Here is a 21185-nt window from a genome sequence, read left to right as displayed (position 1 = left end):
AACAACTGGAACATCACCGTTTTCATCACGACACCTTGTTTGACAGGCTAACATATCAATCATCATCACTACACGTTTTCTGTGGGCCTACCTCTTATCACAAAAAATGGTACGTCTCTCCTCACGATCATCCACTCAAATGACAGTTGCTTTAATCTCAGCACAGAGGTATTTGTACTTGTCTATGCAGGTTTCTTAGTGTGACTACCGTAATATATGGCAATATTCAACCGAACAAAATACTATAATGGTAATGTGACCCCTGGCTGGCGGTAAGCTTGATCACAGCAGGCGTGCAGCAGGCAATTCTTTAACCTCTACAGGTGATAGAGGTGAATCAAAGAAACAGCATTCGCTGACAGAAATTTTTAACATTTATATGGATTTACAAGTTGTTAATATACTGCCTGATTTTTTATCTAATCGCGAAGGAGCTGTCAAACACAAAATCAATGCCACAAAGACAAGACGATCAGATTTCAACTGATAATAACTTTACCCAATGAATGTTGAGCAACCGAAGTATTTTTGCTCTAACCATATAAGATATACGTAAAAGTTACTCATAGCTTCAGATTAAAGCTGTCAGGAAGTTGCCAGCATCTATGTATCCTGCTAACATTTCTCTAATCATAGGCAAGCATGTATATGTAGGTACTTTCATTTATTAATGAAAAAAGGCCTACTATGAGTTAAATCTGCCAGTTTCGTTTCACCCAGGCTAGGTGTGAGTAGATGTTAATTGACACCTTGTAATTGTTTTAATATCGATATGGCAATGAAAGCTTTCAGTCACGGGAAGCAGGGCTTGATCAGCAGGAGTCTCCAATGGAGACTTGCGACATACCCAATGTCACTTGATACAAACAACTCACATTAAATCATTTACATTCTTTGTCAGACCTTAAGCCTTTAAGATTTTCTCAAATTTGGACAAACACAAACTAAACATAACAGTATTCAGCATAGAGCACACAATACTGACCGCACAATTCAGTGGTCTATAGGTTAGAGTGACTGCCTCAAAGTCGACACACCTTGGGATCAATCTCGGGTTGGGTCATATCTAAGACTTTAAAACTAGTACTTGCTACTGTCTTCCTTGGTGCTCAGCACTAAGAGGTTCAATCAAGGAAACATCACTGTCACCATAATGTGCTATACAGTATCTCCATTCACAGTCAAGGTACACCGGTAATCTATCTTCTCTGTTATGTGCTCATTTCTTCACTGTTATGTGCTGTATATCTGGTATTCACAGACTAAGAGTACACCAATAATCTATCCTCACTACTATGTACACATTTCTTCACTGTTATATGCTATATACTCGGTATTCACAGACTAACGGTACACCAATAATCTATCCTCACTATTACGTTCACATCTCTTCCCTGTTATATGCTGTATACCCAGTATTCACAGACTAATGGTATACCAGTAATCTGTCCTCACTGTTATGTGCACATCTCTTCACTATTATATGCTATATACTCGGTATTGACAGACTAACAGCACACCAATAATCTATTCTCTGTTATCTACACATCTCTTCACTGTAATATGCTGTATACCCAGTATTCACAGACTAACAGCACACCAATAATCTATTCTCACTGTTATATGCACATCTCTTCCCTGTTATATGCTGTATACCCGGTATTCACAGACTAATGGTACACCAATAATCTATCCTCACTATTACGTTCACATCTCTTCCCTGTTATATGCTGTATACCCAGTATTCACAAACTAACAGTACACCAGTAATCTATCGTCTCTGTTATGTACACATCTCTTCACTGTTATATGCTGTATACCCGGTATTCACAGACTAACAATACACCAGTAATCTATCTTCTCTGTTATGTACACATCTCTTCACTGTAATATGCTGTATACCCAGTATTCACAGACTAACAGCACACCAATAATCTATCCTCACTATTACGTTCACATCTCTTCCCTGTTATATGCTGTATACCCAGTATTCACAAACTAACAGTACACCAGTAATCTATCGTCTCTGTTATGTACACATCTCTTCACTGTTATATGCTGTATACCCGGTATTCACAGACTAACAATACACCAGTAATCTATCTTCTCTGTTATGTACACATCTCTTCACTGTTATATGCTGTATACCCGGTATTCACAGACTAACAATACACCAGTAATCTATCCTCTGTTATCGACATATCTCTTCACTGTTATATGCTGTATACCCAGTGTTCACAGACTAACAGTACACCAGTAATCTATTCTCACTGTTATATGCACATCTTTTTACTGTTATATGCTGTATACCTGGTATTCACAGACTAACAGTACACGAGTAATCTAATCTCACTGTCTTGTGTACATCTCTTCACTGTTATATGCTGTATACCCACCATTCACAGACTAATGGTACACCACTAATCTATCCTCACTCTTATGTACACATCTCTTCACTGTTATATGCTGTATACTCGGTATTCACAGACTAACAATACACCAGTAATCTATCTTCTCTGTTATGTACACATCTGTTCACTGTTATATGCTGTATATCCGGCATTCACAGACTAACAATACACCAGTAATCTATCTTCTCTGTTATCTACACACATCTTCCTTGTTATATGCTGTATACCCGGTATTCACAAACTAACAGTACACCAGTAATCTATTCTCTGTTATCTACACATCTCTTCACTGTAATATGCTGTATACCCAGTATTCACAGACTAACAGCACACCAATAATCTATCCTCACTATTATGTGCACATCTCTTCACTGTTATATGCTGTATACCCGGTATTCACATGTTAACGGTACAACATTAATCTATCCTCACCACTGCCTGCTGTATCTTTATTCACGGTACACCGGTAACAGTACATCAGATTATACATCATACATGTGATGTCCTGTCTAGCAAATTCATACCAACTCCCTGAATTGCAGAAAATCTCTTAATCATTATAGAAAACAGGATACTACATGTATGTATGTGTACATTTTTTGCAGTCATAAAATGAGATGATTGAGGCACTGTGAACTGACCTCAGAATGTCCAACAATGTTCAGAATTCTTTTTCAACAGTACAAAAGATTTGTCAGCAAATGATGAAATAAACTAAATGTCAGTGAATATTGGTATAATGAGATTCTGTAAGTCCTGTCAGCCAAACAGAAAACATTTCAGACAGTAGCATATGCCTTGGGGGCAACATCCATTTGGATTAGACTGGCTGAAAATATCAAAATCCTACATTAATATCATGCAAAATCGAGAATTAATTAATATACATAACCAAGTGTTGTTTGCTTAAAAAAGAACAGTTATTATTATATATACACCTATATATAAGGCACCATGCTGGTGTCTCAACAGGAAACAGAAAAAGCCTATGGAAAGAGCCATCAGCTATATATGAACACGCTACACATCAAAACTGAGAGACCAACCCTAACAAACATTCACTAAGTACAGGTCCAAAATTTATGTTTAAAGGACAATAACTCTGAAAGCAATTGATGCTACTCAACTCAAACAGTACATGCACATCCTTACCTGTTCACTGCTATGTCTCAAAAATTTCATGATAATCAACAGCAGTTACATGTATATTTGTACTGGAAGACGTACAGTACGTCTTGACAAGGACTCCCCATTCTATGTTTGAAGGGCAATAACCCTGGAAATAATTGATACTGTGCAATACAAATACTTGCAACACATGCATATCCTCACATGACGTTTCATAAAAATCCAATCAAAATCTGAAGGAAGAGATATGTTGACATTTAAAGTACAGATTACACACAGGCTGGGCATAATAAAGTCAATGAAAACTTAATGCAATAAAAATGTGCTGACCAGTCAGTAAGTTCACCCCTGTAGGTACACCTCACCTTTTAGAATAAAAAAGCTGTTTATCTCCGGTTCACTCTGGTAGGAATGTTCGTGTGGAATTGGAACCATTCTTCTTGGTTTGACAATATAGATTGACAATCTGTCTCCCTGGTTTTATTTTATTTATTTATTTGATAGGTGCTTTATGCCGTACTCAAGAATATTTCACTTATACGACAGCGGCCAGCATTATGGTGGGAGGAAACCGGGCAGAGCTTCAGGGAAAACCCACGAGCATCTGCAGGTTGCTGACAGACCTTCCTACATATGGCCGGAGAGGAAGCCAGCATGAGCTGGACTTGAACTCACAGCAACCGACTACATTGGTGAGAGGCTCCTGGGTCATTACGCTGTGCTAGCACGCTAACCAACTGAGCAGAATGTGTGTTATGTGACATCCATGGTCATGAATAATTTCAATGTAAATTAAATGAATTATGTTCAGTGTAAAATAAAGATATTATTTCTTAGTGTGATAATTATATATATGTACAGTCATAGCAGTTATACTTGTACTCTCTAACACTTACTGTATGCTAGCAGGAAGTTCACACCTGACAGAATTAGTATTGTATTCATAATTCCATGAAAATATCCTCCTTTATAGCCTTCTTTTCAGTAGAACATTCCCATAAAGTGTTACGTTACAAAGCAGTGTCAAGGGTAGGAAAAGGAAACTTAGTACAGTATAGTATCAACTCTCATGTAAGAGACTGTAGGAGATGATTCATTATTTGTGATATGATATTTTGGTATATTATAACCTATTTTCAAGAAAGAAGTTGTTCAGTTGTATCGTTGATGTTATAGTTATAGTTACTATGTACATGTATGTAAGCTAAGGACACATTAGGGATATGTCCGCCAGTATCGTGAGTATAGGGAAGAACATTTCCACTGCCGAAATATCCTGGCTATATCTGCAGATTACTCGCAGACAAGTTAGACAAATTTTTCCACTGATTATGGTCAGAAAGGTAATTCATATGACCTAGTAACTTATCTGACACAAACAAAATGGCACGGAGTCCAGGATAACGAAGCTGTCCTAGATTAATGTGAGATTTTGTCTTTAACCTGTTGTACACGTATCATTCCTAAATTTAAAACCTTTTGAATTTGTGTATGTGTCCTTGGCTCAAAACACTCATCCATCTGACCAACAACAACTGCAAATTAACACAATAAGCAACTTTTCTGGTGATCCAATCACTGTTACTGAACCTGCAGTGTTACTGATATATATATATAACCCACATAAAATTACTACAATAATGTTACCCCGAGCTGATAATTCATAAACTACATCTTCATACTGCATCAGTCAAGTTCACTTTTAAGAAGGTCACATCTACATTTGGGTGGGAGTGACAGGGTGCTGTTGTATGGTACTTGGCCACGGTAACATTGTAATACATGTACCTACATATCTGCAAACACACCTCATCAGCTGGAACATTTTGTGCAAGGCGAAATAGGCCAGAGGCTTTGAAAAAAACTGGAACAGCCAGGGGTCAGACAATTCAAGGAAGTGCTGATCTATACATAAACTTCGAACTTCCTCAATGATTTTGCCGGGGGAATCTAATACAGAATCTTACATGTATAGTTCACCTGAATGCAGCTGATACAAGCAATTAAGTGGAGCTGGGCGTGCTGACTGACAAAAGTTCTGTAAATATTGCCAGCTAGTGCACATTACAACCGTGATTGTATATTACACTGTAACTACAATTTTCCTCCACAATTCAGAGTTACATGTATATATGTACATGTAATTTTTCCATCATGTCCTCTTTGGACTTGATTAATTGAGAGTATCATACTTATGAAATCTTACTGTTACCTACACAAACAAGCAAGTTGTTACTTTTGGTCACTTGCACATAAATGATATATACATGTAGATGTAAAAAGTCTTAACATTACTTACACTGTATGCATATAACCATATAAATATAGCTGAAAGGACCTGTTCATAGAAATATCTCAAAAGTATATATATATATATATATATGCATGATGAGAACAATATGGAAAAGGGTGACAGAGACAGCACACACATCCAATGAAATCAGCGATTTTTTTTATAAATCTGGCCCTTTATCAGAACAGTTGGCGTGTTTAGTAATAAGGAAGTGTAAGGTATACACTGTAATATATCCCATTCAATACCGTCTTAACAGGGAAAAGGTCAGTTTCTATGATTGAACTTTAGCTGTATTCAGGTAAACATATAATTATCTAATGAACATGTTTCTTCAAACCAGTTTACATGGTATGTATGCATGAATGTATAAATGCCATTTTAACTCAAACTTCTGCAAACATTAAAGGCTCTTTAGTACCTTGAGGATAAGTGTAATAACACATATAACTCAACCTACCATTCCAAATCATTTCAAAATCAACCAATCTATCATAAAACAAACCAGATTAGCACTCCCCATCTTCATAACATCTACACTCCAGCACCACTGTCAAGTTTGATTGCCAAAACAGCTGTGTATGGCATAAATCCACATTATATGCCTTGGCATTGGGAAGATGGATAATACCATGACTTCTGAACAACACAACCACAATGACATTAGAGGAGTATCACTCACAAAAACTTACTAAAGCTGACAAAAGGAGAACTAATGTAAGTCCAACCCATTCATAACAGACAACACATACACACTGTAACCAGCCATGTATTATTACATACATACACTATAGAAGAGCAGCTTATGAAATGTGCTCAAGAATATTTCACTTATATGACAGCAGACAGCACTGTGATGAGAGGAAACTGAGCAAAGCCTAGGGGGTTCCAATGACCATCCATAGGTTGCTGGCAGACCTTCCCACATATAACCAGAGAGGAAGCCAGTAATGATCTTGGACTTGAACTCAAAGTGATCACAACGCTCACCCGGCAGAGAGGCTTCTGGTTCATTGGTATCAACTAGGCATGCTAGATCATGAAGGCCCCCACACCAAATCTGAAATAGGAAACAGATTGACTACATGTACCATTCAATCCCATATCTAACTGTAAAAAACTGAAAAGCCAGCCCACATGTCTAACTGGATGAGTAGTTGTACTGATTCAGTTTGGGAATGCATTTTTTCTTTTTGTTTCTTCTAACTGAATGAATTATTGTGTTGTTCTTTCATTCCCACCTATTTGTTGTTTTGGATGTAGCATAATAATCTCCCCTGTCAGGACTGAACGAAAATAGTTCTGAAAGAATATAATCTATAGTTTGGTTTTGCTTAATGGAGTTGTTTTCAGTTGCCAGATTGGACACATGACTTAATGTGTTTTTTTTCTTTCCAGAATGGTTCTTCTGTGTCAGTCCTGTGGTGAAGAGGAATTGTCTCCCTGGATGAATGCTTCTCCTGTGTCGGCTCTATAGTGCAGATGAATGTTCTCCCTAGTCATCCTGGATGAATGGTTCTTCTGTGTCAGCCCTATGGTGAAGAAGAATGATCTCCCTAGATGAATGGTTCTTCTGTGTCAGCTCTATTGTGCAGATGAATGTTTTCCCCAGTCAGCCTGGATGAATGGTTCTTTTGTCAGTCCTATGGTGAAGAGGAATGGGCACCCTTGTCAGACTGGATGAATGTTTTTTTTGTGTCAGCCCAACAGTCCAGAGAAATGTTCTCCCTAGTCAGAATGGATGAATGGTTCTTTCGTGTCAGCTCAGTAGTAGAGAGAAATCGTCTCCCTAGTCAGACTGGATGAATGGTTCTTTTGTTTCAGCTCAGTAGTGCAGAGAAATGGTCTCCCTAGTCAGGTTGGATGAGTGGTTCTTCTGTGTCAGCCCTATGTTGAAGAGGAATGGTTTCCCTGAATGAATGGTTCTTTTGTGTCAGCCCAGTAGTCCAGAAAAATGTTCTCCCGAGTTAGATTGGATGAGTGGATCTTTTTTTGTCAGCTCAGTAGTGCAGAGAAATGGTCTCCCAAGTCACAATGGATGAATGGCTTTTTTGTGTCAGCCCTATGTGAGTCCTAGTGTTTCTGATAAAAGTGGAGAACAGCTATACATAGAAATGCTCTGGCTAAACTAAAAGATGGAAAACTGATCTGTTAGCTTGAGCAATCATCAGAGTAGTTGCGACTATTCCTAGTAGGACAGAATGAATGGCTCTACTGTGTTATACTGGTTGAATGTTCTTTTCTGTTATAATGGATAAAGGGTTCCTCTATGTTACACTGGATGAATGGTTCGTCTATGTCACACTGGATGAATGTTTTTTCTCTTATAACGGATGAAGGGGTCTTCTATGTTACACTGGATGAGTAGTTATTCTATGTCAAACCTGATGAATGGTTCTTCGGTGTCAGCCTTATTCTGGAGAGGACTTTCTTCTTAATTCAAAAGAACTGTGCTAAAGGTGGGGAATTTTTCAACCTAAATTTATTCCAATATTTTCACATATTGGTTGAATAGTTCTTTTGTGTCAGCAGTTTCTGTTTTCGCATATTGTCACAATCAGAATAGTGTGTGGTCTTAAAAATTAATTTAACATGTTCAGTAATACAGCTTGCATGATAAAATATTTGCTAATTTTGCGAGAATGTTGAATGGCAGCTGGAACCCTGGCTGCCTTGTCACATACCAAAGTTCTGTTCCCTTACCTGGTTGAATGAATTGTTCACTGTAACCATAATGTAAATACAGTGTATCATGACATGGTTGTCATTTGTGACAGACTGATGGAGCTTCTGCATGCATGGTTTCATAGCCCTTGTTAATTTGGAGGAGGGTTGTCACTCATTCATGGCGGAGGGCTGTGATGTACTCCTACATAAATTGTAAGGTACAGCTATGCTTAACCGCCCAGAACGAATGTGATCGAACAAAAGCTAGGAGGCATGACACCAAAGGATTAATCCAATATAATATTACTCTCTATTCAATAGTTCGGACTCAACACATGACAGGTGTCTGTTTCTCAAGAGGGTCTATTTCTCAAAAGGGTCAATTTCTTACGCTGGCCTAATCAACATAATGTCCCACAAAGATGCCATATGTTGTCTTGGTGCTTTTGACCGGCGCATTGTTACGACAGCCTTAAGGAAAAGCCCCGAGTACCATAAAACACAGTAATATCGGATAGGACTAGGACAGAATATAGATGCGGAATGGCGTTTAAATGATCAAGATTTTTGAGTATCCAGATTTAGCTACTGGTCCTAAATATAAAGATTATAAACGTGAGAAAGGTAATAATGACTTCACCCAAAACAATAGATTTATTGCTCTAACCTATCTCCAACCAGCCAGCTCAACGGCTCAATGGATGACATCATAGATGGCCAACCTAAGTCTAGTTTGCCTATATAACCTAGGGAATGGTATCCAAACCATTTTCATTTTCAGATGAATACTATACAGAAGGAAATATATCAATTTGAACCAATGGTGAACAACAAAACAGTTTTGATTTATCACACTGACATCTCTGACCACACCCTCAGTTTCTCACACCATGAAATTAACCTCTGTTCAAGCATTTCCAGACTTACTGGTATTACGGACTGGTATAAGCAGTAGCTACATGTATATAACCTTATGGTATGTTAAATTTCATTTGTTTATCATAACATTTCATATTTTTTCAAAATAATTTTTACCTATGGTAAATTTTTGCCTTTGGCTGCTTCTCGGGTAAACATCATTCATTTCCCTGTGTCTCAATTCATCTGCGATGGTAACTGTTATTGCTGGTATTTCAAATAGCCTGACCCTAGTCGTATACAATATAAATAGTTGATGTCCGTGTTCAGAGATTTGTTATCTTGCATGGGATCCAGTTTTCAGGAATGTAAACGAAAGTCTGTGTTGAAAGTCAATGTGTTCATTTAAGTCATCTAGAAAATGAAAAACTAAATCTGGGGTTCTTTGACAACCTGTTTTCATAACCGTATGCATTATGTGGAGAAATTTAGTATGTGGTGTTGTACCTCTTGTAGCTTTTTAACACTTAGCTAAATGACAAAGCTCTGACAGCTCGTTAAGGCTGTTGGCAGAAAATATGCACAAAACCAACCTCATTATCTGGTGACTTAAATTTCATACCAGTATTACTCAAATTAATGTGCCATTTCTTAGTATTTTTTAATCTCATATTAATAATACATACAGAGGTATCTAATAATAAATCTGAACATCGATCTCATCAGGGAGGTAGGGCCTGTATACAATCCCCCTATGACCTCATTAACAGTTATTTTTTAATTATTATTTTGTTTCCTGATTTCTACCCATTCTCGGATTACATTATATATCAATTTTTTCCGTACGATTGTCGTTATGACATCTTGAATTGAGATGTCACTTTTTTAAAGTTGAAAAAATGCACAGTCAATCACAACAGCGGGCAGCATCGGTATCACTAGGCTGCTAGGTCAGTTAAAAAGAGTTTACCTTGACCATGCAATTGGCCTGGTTTGACGGGAATAAAATTTAACATACGAGCCTTAACACACAGTGGCTCAGCTGTTTATCTGCTGGTGATCTTTCAAGAATTCTTACCTAATGACATTTATCCAGCCAAGGCTTTCAACTCTTTCAATAAACCCAGGCTTACGAAGGTTACAAAACTCTGCAGCCCCTCTGGATATGTTGTGACGGACAAACCAGGGGAGATAACAAAAACAAAAGTACGTGTGGAAATCACAATATTTGCTTAAGTGTTGTTAAAGTTGAGGAAAAGGTAGGCTAGTTCCTGACAATGAATACTTATTAAGCTTCGGCAATAATCATGAACTTACATAATCAGCAAGCCGGATACGGACACTTGTGAGGAGTTTAAGACACATCCGGGCAATTTAGGCTAGCCGTGACGTCATCATCATACCTCGCCCTTTTGTCGCCGGAAGGCGTATCTTCTTGCTACGTTATTTTGTTCTATTTCCTTGATTAACAGGACCATCAGGGTACGCTGTAACCACGACGATGGGTAGAAAAAAGAAGAAGCAGATGAAACCTTGGTGTTGATATCCTTTTTGTTTATGGGCTTTGTTAGTCGAGTTGTTGCGAAATCGTTTTGGCCTCAGCCAATGTTCAGAAAGAAGAAGAACAACAACAACATTTCGTCACAGAACAGCTACACTGTTTATCAGGTTTACTGATATATAAAGGGATCTCAGAATTGTGAAGTTGACCGTTCTGTCCTTGTAGGCTCTTCCCCACATAATTAAACTGTCTCTAGGTTACGGAACGTAACTCTGAAATCGAGAACGCAGTTGCGAAAGATATACACAGAAACAGCCCCAAATGTGTCTGACTAATGGTAAAGAACATTTACCGCCCTTCACACGGGCATTAGATCTTCCTTTGCATAAATTGGCCTAAATCATATGGTCTGTAATTAACCAAGCTGTTGTGAGACCCTGAACCAAAATGGTCCTTGGCAAGCATGACTGTTCATGAAAAAATAATCAGTTCCCAAGCCTGTTTCATTGCATTTAGTGAGTTTTTAAGGTGGTGGTCGCAGTAGGGTAGACCCAAAAAATGTACTTTTTTTCAATATGTGTTTTTGCCAAGGACTATTTTGGGTCAGGCCAACATAAGATGAGGTTAGTTAATTTGTAGAAATATTGGCTGACATCAGTGTATGCTAGGGAAGATTTATTGGTCGTGTGAACAGCAGTAGATGTTCCTTACTGTCAGTCTGACACATTTGGGGTCATTTTTCTCCATAACTCTCATAACTTCTTTGCTCGATTTCAGAGTTACATTTCACAACTGGACTTTTACACTAGCGTCATTGGAGCCTTGACAATAACAGTATCTGCCATGATTTTTCAAGGAATTGGTGTATACCAAGTGAAACATATAGTGAGAAAGGTTATGAGTTTAAAGCTCTATGAAATTTTCCTTGTAGATCAATATGCCTGAGCTCTATGTAAGGAGGGGCCTCCGTGGCTCAGTCGGTTAAAGCGCTAGCGCAGCGTAATGACCCAGGAGTCTCTCACCAATGCGGTCGCTGTGAGTTCAAGTCCAGCTCATGCTGGCTTCCTCTCCGGCCGTACGTGGGAAGGTCTGCCAGCAACCTGCGGATGGTCGTGGGTTTCCCCCGGGCTCTGCCCGGTTTCCACCCACCATAATGCTGGCCGCCGTCGTATAAGTGAAATATTCTTGAGTACGGCGTAAAACACCAATCAAAAAAAAAAAAAAAAAAAAAATCTATGTAAGGAGAGTTAGAATGAGCTAATTTTATTTGTATTTAGCCAAAATCAGGTACCTTGTCAGCAGAATCCCTAAGCTGAGGCATTTTAGATGTTTTGAGCTCAATTCACTTTTGTTATATCAATCATGTTGTGAAATTTACATGAGCTAACAATATTGCGCTACCTTTCTTGAGTATGCCATGGTGATGCTCAAAATGCATAGGTAGATAAAAAAGTTGCCTTGGAAGCTTATAATGTGAAGTAGAAGTGTAATCAGTAAAGTACAATATGCACTTATGCATGGTCATGGGTTCCCCTCGGACTTTGCTCGGTTTCATCCCACCATATTGCTGGCCACTGTTATATAAGTGAAATATTTTTGAGTACGGTGTGGAACACTAGTCAGATAAATAAATTATATGAACTTAAAATGAAAACAAATTGACAAAAGCCTGCAAAGTGACAGGTTGTGAAATGTTGCATGTGGTCGCATGTAAACCGAAAATGCGATATATAGATAGATATATATATATATATATATGCCTGTATGGGCATGAGCAGACTGCATGGTTCACTTCATTTTCAAGTCGCCTAGAGAGATTATGATAGCTTTAAACCTTATGATTTATTCAAGCTATAGTAAAGCAAACCCAATGGTGATGATCTTTGATAATCCACCATCTCTTAAGTCCCCTCCCCCATCCTTCATTTTTATATTATGGTGGTATTCAGTAAAATAACGTATTCATGATGGGCAAACTTGGTCATCGTAACTTTTTTTTAATATCATATATATACTGTATGTGTTTCCTTAACTGTTGATAAGTATTGTAACCGGGAATTCGACGATGAAAAAATCCTTCTACAACATCAAAAAGCAAAGCATTTTAAGTGCCACATATGTCACAAGAAATTATACACAGGCCCTGGACTCTCCATACATTGCATGCAGGTATGTAAATCGAATAATTACAAGATTAACAGGCCATTATAGCTGTTTCTGTATTATAAATGTACCAAGCGAAGTTAAGTTTACATATAACATGATTTTGCTTCTGCTGTTTTTTTTTTTTTTTTACAACCTACAGAAAACAAATGTGTTTTATGACTTGGAATTATGACTTCAGCACATTCCATGATGTTAATGTGATTTTTACTTTGTAGGTTCATAAAGAAAAGGTAGACAAAGTTCCAAATGCTATCCCCGGTAGAAACAATATTGAGATAGAGATTTATGGAATGGAAGGAATACCAGAAGAAGATTTGAAGAATCATGAACGAAATAAGTCAGGTAACTTTGAAGTTGAGGTAGAAAATAAAGAAGGTCACAGTAAATCAAGAATGATAAAGAAAAAAAAGCCTCCCTAAAATTGACTATCACTATGATTGGTTATTAGATGAAAGCTACAAAGTAATATACAGCCAAACACCTATAGCTTCATTATGATTCAATATGTGATCCTGTAATTAAGGGTTTAACAAAGTAGCAGCAGTGTTTGTTGTATAATCCGATACCACTGAACCTTTGTTTTGTACCTAGTTAAATCCTGAGATTGCAAACAAGGTTCAGCAATATTGGATTGCACAACGAACACCAAAAATAATATGTTAAAGTCTTTTCCACCCCCAAAAATGGAGAAAATGCGCAAAAAAACCCCATGATATTTCATGCTGTTGCTCTCTTTTGTCACCTCTGTATATGTCATGAATTTTAGACGGATCAACAGCATTTATTGTTAAATATTGGCTTTCTCATAAGCCTTGGTATTTGTTTTTAAATTATAGTCATTGTAGCTTTGCCCGAGTGTTAAATCAAAATTGATGTATTAGCCACTCCACTCACTCACTTCTCAGTATATTTTTTTTGCTGGCACAATGATGACTAAAGCAATGGGGAATATCTGATTTACTGATTATATCCATTGTGAAGTGCTAACCTTCTTCTGAGTGCATTTCATATAGGTGTTAAGGAAACCTTCTGCTCAGGCACATTGAACTTAGTATTATGTTTACTACATAATATGTATGTAAATTTGTTCCAGATGGTCAGCGAAGGCAACCTGGGCAGGCTGATTCTGATGAGGAAGAGGAAACCTCCAACCCAATGCCAGGGCCAAGTCCAGTGTTTCCCAATGGCATGCCCCCAATGCCACCAAATGCCTTTAATATGCCCCCAGTTGGGCCCCAAGGTATGCCCCCAATGCCACCTCCTGGACCTGGTCCAATGGGTCACATGCCAATGGGACCCAATGGGGCCAAGAGGTCCCATGGGCCCAATGCCACCAATGGGTAAGTATACGTGTAATAAATTACTCTAGATTCTTCTTCCATCTTTGCATTAAAACCTGTCAAGAATAAATCTTCTGAAGGGTGCCTCACAGAGCTCATTTTTCGGAAACTGGAAAAACATGGGAATCCAATTGTGTATTATCCCTTATATTCATTAAGTAATCCCTGTTCTCAATGCAAATAAACATTCCCATAACTTTGATTTACAAAAATATTTTGGGAATTAGAATGTAAGCTGTATTAGAAATAATGAATTTCACCTAAAGTTTTGTAAGTGAAAATGCTCTTTCAGAAGCATCTGGAGGACGTAAAATGATACTTTTGATGCCAACATTAAAGTTTTTTTTAGTAAGAAATTTATCAAACTTCACAAAAAAGTGGATAACCAGTCAGAAACAAGCAAAATGCGTCTCTTGAAAATTACTTGAGGTGAAATATGGGGCTTCCTTGGCTCAGTTGGTTAGCCCGCTAGCGCAGCGTAATGACCCAGGAGCCTCTCACCAATGCGGTCGCTGTGAGTTAAGTCCAGCTCATGCTGGCATCTCTCTGGCTGTACATGGGAAGGCCTGACAGCAAACTTCGGATGGTCGTGGGTTTCTTCTTGGTTCTGCCCTGTTTTCTCCCGCCATAATGCTGGCTGCCGTCGCAAATAGAGAAATATTCTTGAGTATGGCGTAAAACACCAATCAAATAAATAAATTAAGGTGAAATACAGTAATTTTTTAGACATAAAGACCTTGCTGATCACTTATATGTCCTTAAATTCAAAATTAGACATTTCTTACCACCATTCTTCCTTTTCAGTAAAATATTTATTTTTACTCTTTCTTTATGAGAATCCATAAACATTCAAATAAGTTTGATTCACAAAACTATTTGAGAATTACAGTCCTGGTGAAATAGGAGCCCTGCCTTGTAAATCCTTGCTGGCTTGTTGGGACTGTGAGTCCCGTGGCCTCAGCTGCGGGGTTAAGTCAGAAAGTCATATATAGTAAGTGAAAATGTCTTGAGCAAACACCAATCTAATAAATATAATGATTATTCTATATAGAAGTTGAAACATGTCCACCAATGTTATATGAATGTAGATACATTGTAGTCTGAACACAATAAAATGTCTGCAAACAGAACTGCTGAATGCAACCGAGCTAAATAAAGGGTTGACCTAAGTATTTTTTTCTCTTCACAGGCCCAATGCGCCCAATGGGACCAATGGGGTGAGTACTGAGTATGTTCTATATGATGATATAGTTGTTCTGCAACAACTTTTTATTAAAGACTTTTTGAATTTACCTTTGCTCCTATTCTGAATTGAGCCTGCTTAGACAGCCAGATGCTAGTAAGTGTTTTGTCTTGTAGCATGCCGGGAAACCGTCCCCCGCCTGGGATGCACATGCCACCACGCCCGATGATGCCAGTCTCCCAGCCCACTACAATGCACAGTGGCCCAAATAAACCCTTATTCCCGTCTGCTGCTCAGGTACTATTCTAGTTATCTTGATATCTCATCCCACCACACCTCTATATCAGAACGGTTACAAGTATATCGTGTGTTATAACCTGTCCTATGATTTTATACTCTTCAGTGGTGGTTTCGCCTTGAATAAATCATAAACCTTGTCACATCATAGTTCCCTGCACCATTATGTCTCAGGTCACAACTGATTTGGTCACATTTCTCTTTTACGACAACAATTTGACAGCAACAGCTGTTCATAATGAAATCAATCATTGCCATTTACCATTTTGCTCTGTGACAGGTAGATATGATATCCAGATATCTGATTCACTCTTAAAGGAGAAGAAAATGTAAATATCAAACACATACCGTTGAAAAGAGTATTTCCTCACAGGTGCATGCCATAAAAAAATTCCAATGTGTACCTCAAGTTGATAAATTATAAATAAAGTCAGTGCCAAAATCTGCTGTGGGCGACCCCATTTTGCCTAAGAACTAGTCCTGAAATCTTCTGTGTTAGGAGGAGAATTGCCATCAGAAACCGCCGAAGTGCAGTTCGTACATTTCCAGTAGAACTCTTCTTCCCAAAAGGTAGCAAACAGTACAGTTCGTTTTCCGCTGACAATCGAGAAACCGGAATGTTGGACGTAGGTTCCAAGTTTACACGAATAAGTCGGCAGTTTTAACAACTCTCATTGGCTGAGAGGCAACGCACCTCCAACATAAATTACAGGGTTGTAAAGATGGAGGACACAATTAACTCAGCGATTTATGCCAGCTTTGCCATTTTCAGGCTTTACATGTCTAGTGAGGAAAAATCACAAAATTATTCAGGGGCACCACCAGAAAAAAAATGTGCTCTTTTCAGCCTATAGTGTCAAGTGTTTAAGTTTTCTTCTCCTTTAAGTAAACTGATATTCTTCAAATTTGGTCATACTGAACAGTGAAACCTAAGACCATTGGATATTGTCATGAGGTGTTAAAAGTTCTTACTGAAATTTCCTTGTTCTTTTTCAACAGTCCCAGCCCTCCACAGCAGTTGGTCCAGACTTTAAACCCACCAGCATAGCTGGAGCAGGGATTGGTCCTGTGAAACCAACTTTCCCAGCTTACTCCTCAACAGCAGGTTCTATCACCTCCTCCAGTGCTACAATAACAGGGGCCCCAACAGTCAAAAAGCCAGAATCCAGCTCAGGTTTGGTCTCTAAACTCATGCACCCTGAAGAAGATATTTCGTTGGTAAGTTCTGATTCTTTTGTAACTTTGACCATACAGGCAGTTTCAAGGTGTTTCAGAGTTTAAAATACACATTGTACTGAATGAAATTGGGTGAATCATTTAGTTTTGTTTTTTGGATGGAAATCATGAGTGTGCTTATTTTCTGTCTTGTAGGAGGAATTGAGGGCAACATTACCAAAATACAAAAACTTTGGTGGGCATGTTCAAAGTGGGACCCCTACAACAATGATTGCTCCAAACATGATGGCACCAGGTATATTTTGATGGATTTCATTGTGTGACTAACAGATCTGGTAATAGTCATCTGTAGTTCACCTTAAGAGTGAACATAAGAAAAACTGTGCAAGATTATCGCAATTTGTATGCTTTCCTGACTTCTTAATATTTTGCAAGTGGTTAGCATGACTTCCGGTCATACTTCGTAAGGGCCTGCCATCAACCTATTAATAGCTGTGGGTATCCTCAGGGCTCTGCCCAATTTCCTCCTGCCATAATGCTGGCAGCGGTCATATAAGTACAATGTAAAACACCAATGAATAAATAAATGAAATATAGGATGAAAAATAGCAGATTTAACCGATTAATATTGAGATCAATATATCTCTGTGATTAGGTTAATCGCTGCAGGGTTTATAAAATGTGCTATTCGAGAGCTTGAGAGTGGGAATAAGAAATACTTGTGGAACAATAACTTTAAATCACACAGCTATTGCTAATCTTACACAAATTGTAATTTTTTTATTTATTTATTTGATTGGTGGTGAGTATGTCGTAGTCAGTATTTCACTTTTACGATGGTGGCCAACATTAAGGTAGGAGAAAACCAGGGAAACCCATTACCGTCTGCAGGTTGAAACATCTGGTATTGAAAGACGCGGCAAATGAACACAATTGGCGGCATCCATCTTCCACGAAAGGAATAATTCAGATTTTGCTGCCATAGGTCAGTGTAGTGACGAGCATACAGGATGTACCAATATTAGATTGTTAAACATATATATTGCTATATTATACATTTACCTGCTGAAAAGATCATCAAGGAATTGACGTGGAGGTTCAGTCGTAAGAGGTAGTGAAATGTCAGGCAGTGAGTTTGTCATGTTGGTGTAATTTCCGAGTCTTTTCCGTGTGAAATGTTTTTGATGTTTGTCTTCTGTTTTACTCAGGACCTGTGATGGGTAACATGCGGCCAATGGGTATGCCTGGTCCGCCACAGTTTGGCATGCAGTTCCAGCAGGGCATGCCTAGACCTCCTCTGCCCCAGGGTGGACGGTATTAAATCAGAAGTCATTGTATGCAGGTGGATCAGTTTAGTTGTTGCAGTTGCATATGTATATATATATATGTACATAGGTACATACACTAAAAATGAATTCCATCGACTTGTCATTTTAAATTTTACACATTTCATCACGACAGGATTTGTCTCTTCATTCATAACGGTATATGTAATGATTATGTGTATAGCTCGATTTTGTCTGTTTTTAAGAAGCACACTGCTAAGGTAAGATTGAATTAAAAGTAACATACATGTACCAAGTTCATTCACCATCTTCTGAATGCGGTAAGTCATTTTTTAAAAGTTGCAGATTTGGGGAGATTTGTAACAATTGGGGATTCTGTTGTACATTGTTAACCTGTGGTGTTTTTTATGCCAAAGTGGTGAAAGTTTATGGTGAGACACAAAGGTTCAGGTTTGTACAGATCAAGTTGTTGTATGAATAAAACAGAATGTCAACATTTTACTTTTGTTTGGCTTTGTATGGAATGATTTTGAAATGCGATGTTGAGGTTTGTAGAATACTTCACAAATAGGTAATTAAAGAAATGCTTGGAAGCCTCAATGGGATGTAATGATGCCAGCTGCTCAAATAACTGTTCTGGTCATGTTTTATATTAAGCTTGTCAATTCTCTGTTTCTGTTGCTTTTTTGTTTCAACATTTTCGCACAAAGTAGAGTGGCTATTCCATCTCTTCAGAATTTAAGGTAGGATTCTGATTGTCTTTTTTTGATTCAAAGTACCACATGTGGCTTGTATTGATGGGCTCTCTACCCAAAACAGGCAAGTGAAAAACATCACAGCAAGCTGATGCTTGTTGTTGGGCTACATGCCCCCAACATTGTGTTGGTGATGATCATCATTATCTATTCTTCCCACACTATCATGCAGAATGATCTATTCTTCCCACACTATCATGCAGAATGATTGTTCTGGACAATTTGTCACAGCAGAAAAACACAGATTTGCTGTTGGGCACGTTTGCCCCCAACATAAGTTGGTGACAGTGTATTCATCACAATATGTGTAGTTTTCTGCACGTTCACACTCTCCTAAAACTAGAATCATCATAGTATTAACCATTTTCATTTCACAAGTACCTGTAACATGTTGTTCAGTTCAGAGCCAAGTGATAATTCCATTTCGTTTTAACAAAAGGGATTCATGTTCTAAGTTTAATGTATTGGCCTGGTTATTTTGGTGCAGATTTTGTGGCCTTGTGAAGACGTGACAGTCCGTCCGTAGACTCTGGCTCTTGACTTGAAGGCAAGTCTTGTCACAGTAGGGCATTAGCTGTGCCTTGCTGTTGGGCCTAGAGACCCCCAGCATAAATGTTGGCGACATTTCCTTTTTTTGTAAATCTTTTTTTTTTCCTTCTCTGATTACCAACATTTACTGTTGCTATGAGTGAACAGACAGTACTAAAAGCAACTTTCAGAGAATGTGACACATAGTAAACCTATCTTGTCAGTTCTGCCGTAAAAGCCTGTCCCAAACAACCAAATATCAAGAAATTATCTTCTCTTCCAAAAATCTGATTTAACACTTCATTTTGTCCAGTCTTGGCAACTTTCCAAATCACAGGTTTCCTACATATTGAACACACATTAAGTCTGAATAGGCATTATTTGGGCTTTCGTAAAACGTAAGTGGTACATTAAAAACTGGAGATGATTGAAACTGCTGGTAATCATTGTCTTTTGAATACAGTAATACAGGTGTCAGGTGTTATGGTTTAGAAGGAGTTCACCTGGCTTGATCTGTGATCTACAGTACTAATCAAGCTACATGTACCAGTGTTACACAGGTATGTACATGTATGACAGGGTGGCCTTTTCCACCAGGCATTGGGTATATAATTAAACACTGATCAGTCAATCATTTATCAGGCTTCTTAATTTACTGTCTGCCTTAAGGACTAAACCAAAATCTAAAGCTTATGAATATCATCTTCTGAGAAGATGTCCACCTTAGTCTTCAATTTTATCCAGTAATGACAAACATTTAACCTATCTCGCATGAGCCTAAAAAGGCAATGTAGACTTCTCATTATGCCGGATTTGTCATATAATGTGTTGTGATTCATGATGGCTGAAATAATGACTGATAAAAGCAGAATTCATTGAATAGTAGGGTTCTAAGAAATCCATAAGAATATGCGTGATCCCAAGGTATGCTCTCTGTATGCAGTGCAGTCAACCGTAATGTAATGGGTGGGGCTGACCAAACATTCTTGACAGCCCCAGTTCTGAGTACTCTGGTCGTGTTTGAATCCGGATTGTTTTTGGCCAGATTACGTTTTTGCATCTCAGGATTTGTCAAAGAGGCTACCTGGCAAAGTGTGTTAGCTTACCCGGGGCTACATTTTGGATTAATACAACGCAGTTGTGTAGTTTGTCTTGCAACCAAAACATACAACACAGCAGACAGATTTTAATTGTATTTTCAGGGTTCACAGGACTTTAAAAACCATCTAAAGCCAGGAAATTAAAAGTAACTTGAAAAGCCTGGGAAAAGAGGTTTTTTTTGTGGTTGGGCTCGGAAAAGCCTTGAAATTAAGAATCGGCCTGCATCTGCAGACTGATCTATCAACAGATTATTGGACCAACCTGAGCTATTCTCTAGTGTATGTGGACATTCTTGAGGTGAAGTTATTTCCCAGCATCGCAGTGATGAGTATTAATGGGAATGTTCACTTTATAAGGTCATTCTACATTTAAGCTTGAATATAAACTTTGGTATATTTATTCAAAGTAGCCTGGAAAATGTAATTTGGCATCTGAAAAACTGATATTTTACAGGTGTACGAACACTGTCATGGGGGCTAAGATTTTCACAAATGC

The 21185-nt window shown here is 38.1% G+C and overlaps 2 protein-coding genes across 5 annotated transcripts in view; one reads left to right on the top strand and one right to left on the bottom strand.

The window, feature by feature from the left end:
* Window positions 1-10716, bottom strand: part of LOC135466181 (caspase recruitment domain-containing protein 14-like) — a 44727-nt gene extending 34011 nt beyond the window's left edge. For 2 of the 4 annotated variants that reach the window (XM_064743566.1, XM_064743592.1), the window contains exons 1-2: window positions 10436-10467; window positions 6823-6892 (exon numbers count right to left, since the gene is read on the bottom strand). The gene's annotated coding sequence lies outside the window, so the exon portion shown is untranslated. Of the gene's footprint in view, window positions 1-6822; window positions 6893-10435; window positions 10535-10674 lie in introns of those variants that run through there. The other 2 variants (XM_064743582.1, XM_064743573.1) reach the window with 2 other exon arrangements.
* A 45-nt stretch (window positions 10717-10761) lies between these two features.
* Window positions 10762-19233, top strand: LOC135469661 (BUB3-interacting and GLEBS motif-containing protein ZNF207-like). The gene is given in 10 exon segments (XM_064748246.1): window positions 10762-10899; window positions 12901-13027; window positions 13240-13366; window positions 14118-14316; window positions 14318-14364; window positions 15554-15581; window positions 15724-15844; window positions 16844-17062; window positions 17216-17315; window positions 18229-19233. Coding segments are annotated over 10 exon segments (1122 nt in total). The 5' UTR covers window positions 10762-10858; the 3' UTR covers window positions 18342-19233.
* The last annotated feature ends 1952 nt before the right edge of the window (window positions 19234-21185 follow it).

The sequence above is a fragment of the Liolophura sinensis genome, chromosome 1 (genome assembly GCF_032854445.1).
Source record: "Liolophura sinensis isolate JHLJ2023 chromosome 1, CUHK_Ljap_v2, whole genome shotgun sequence".
NCBI lineage: Eukaryota > Metazoa > Mollusca > Polyplacophora > Chitonida > Chitonidae > Liolophura > Liolophura sinensis.
This window is presented reverse-complemented; position numbering and strand designations above follow the sequence as displayed.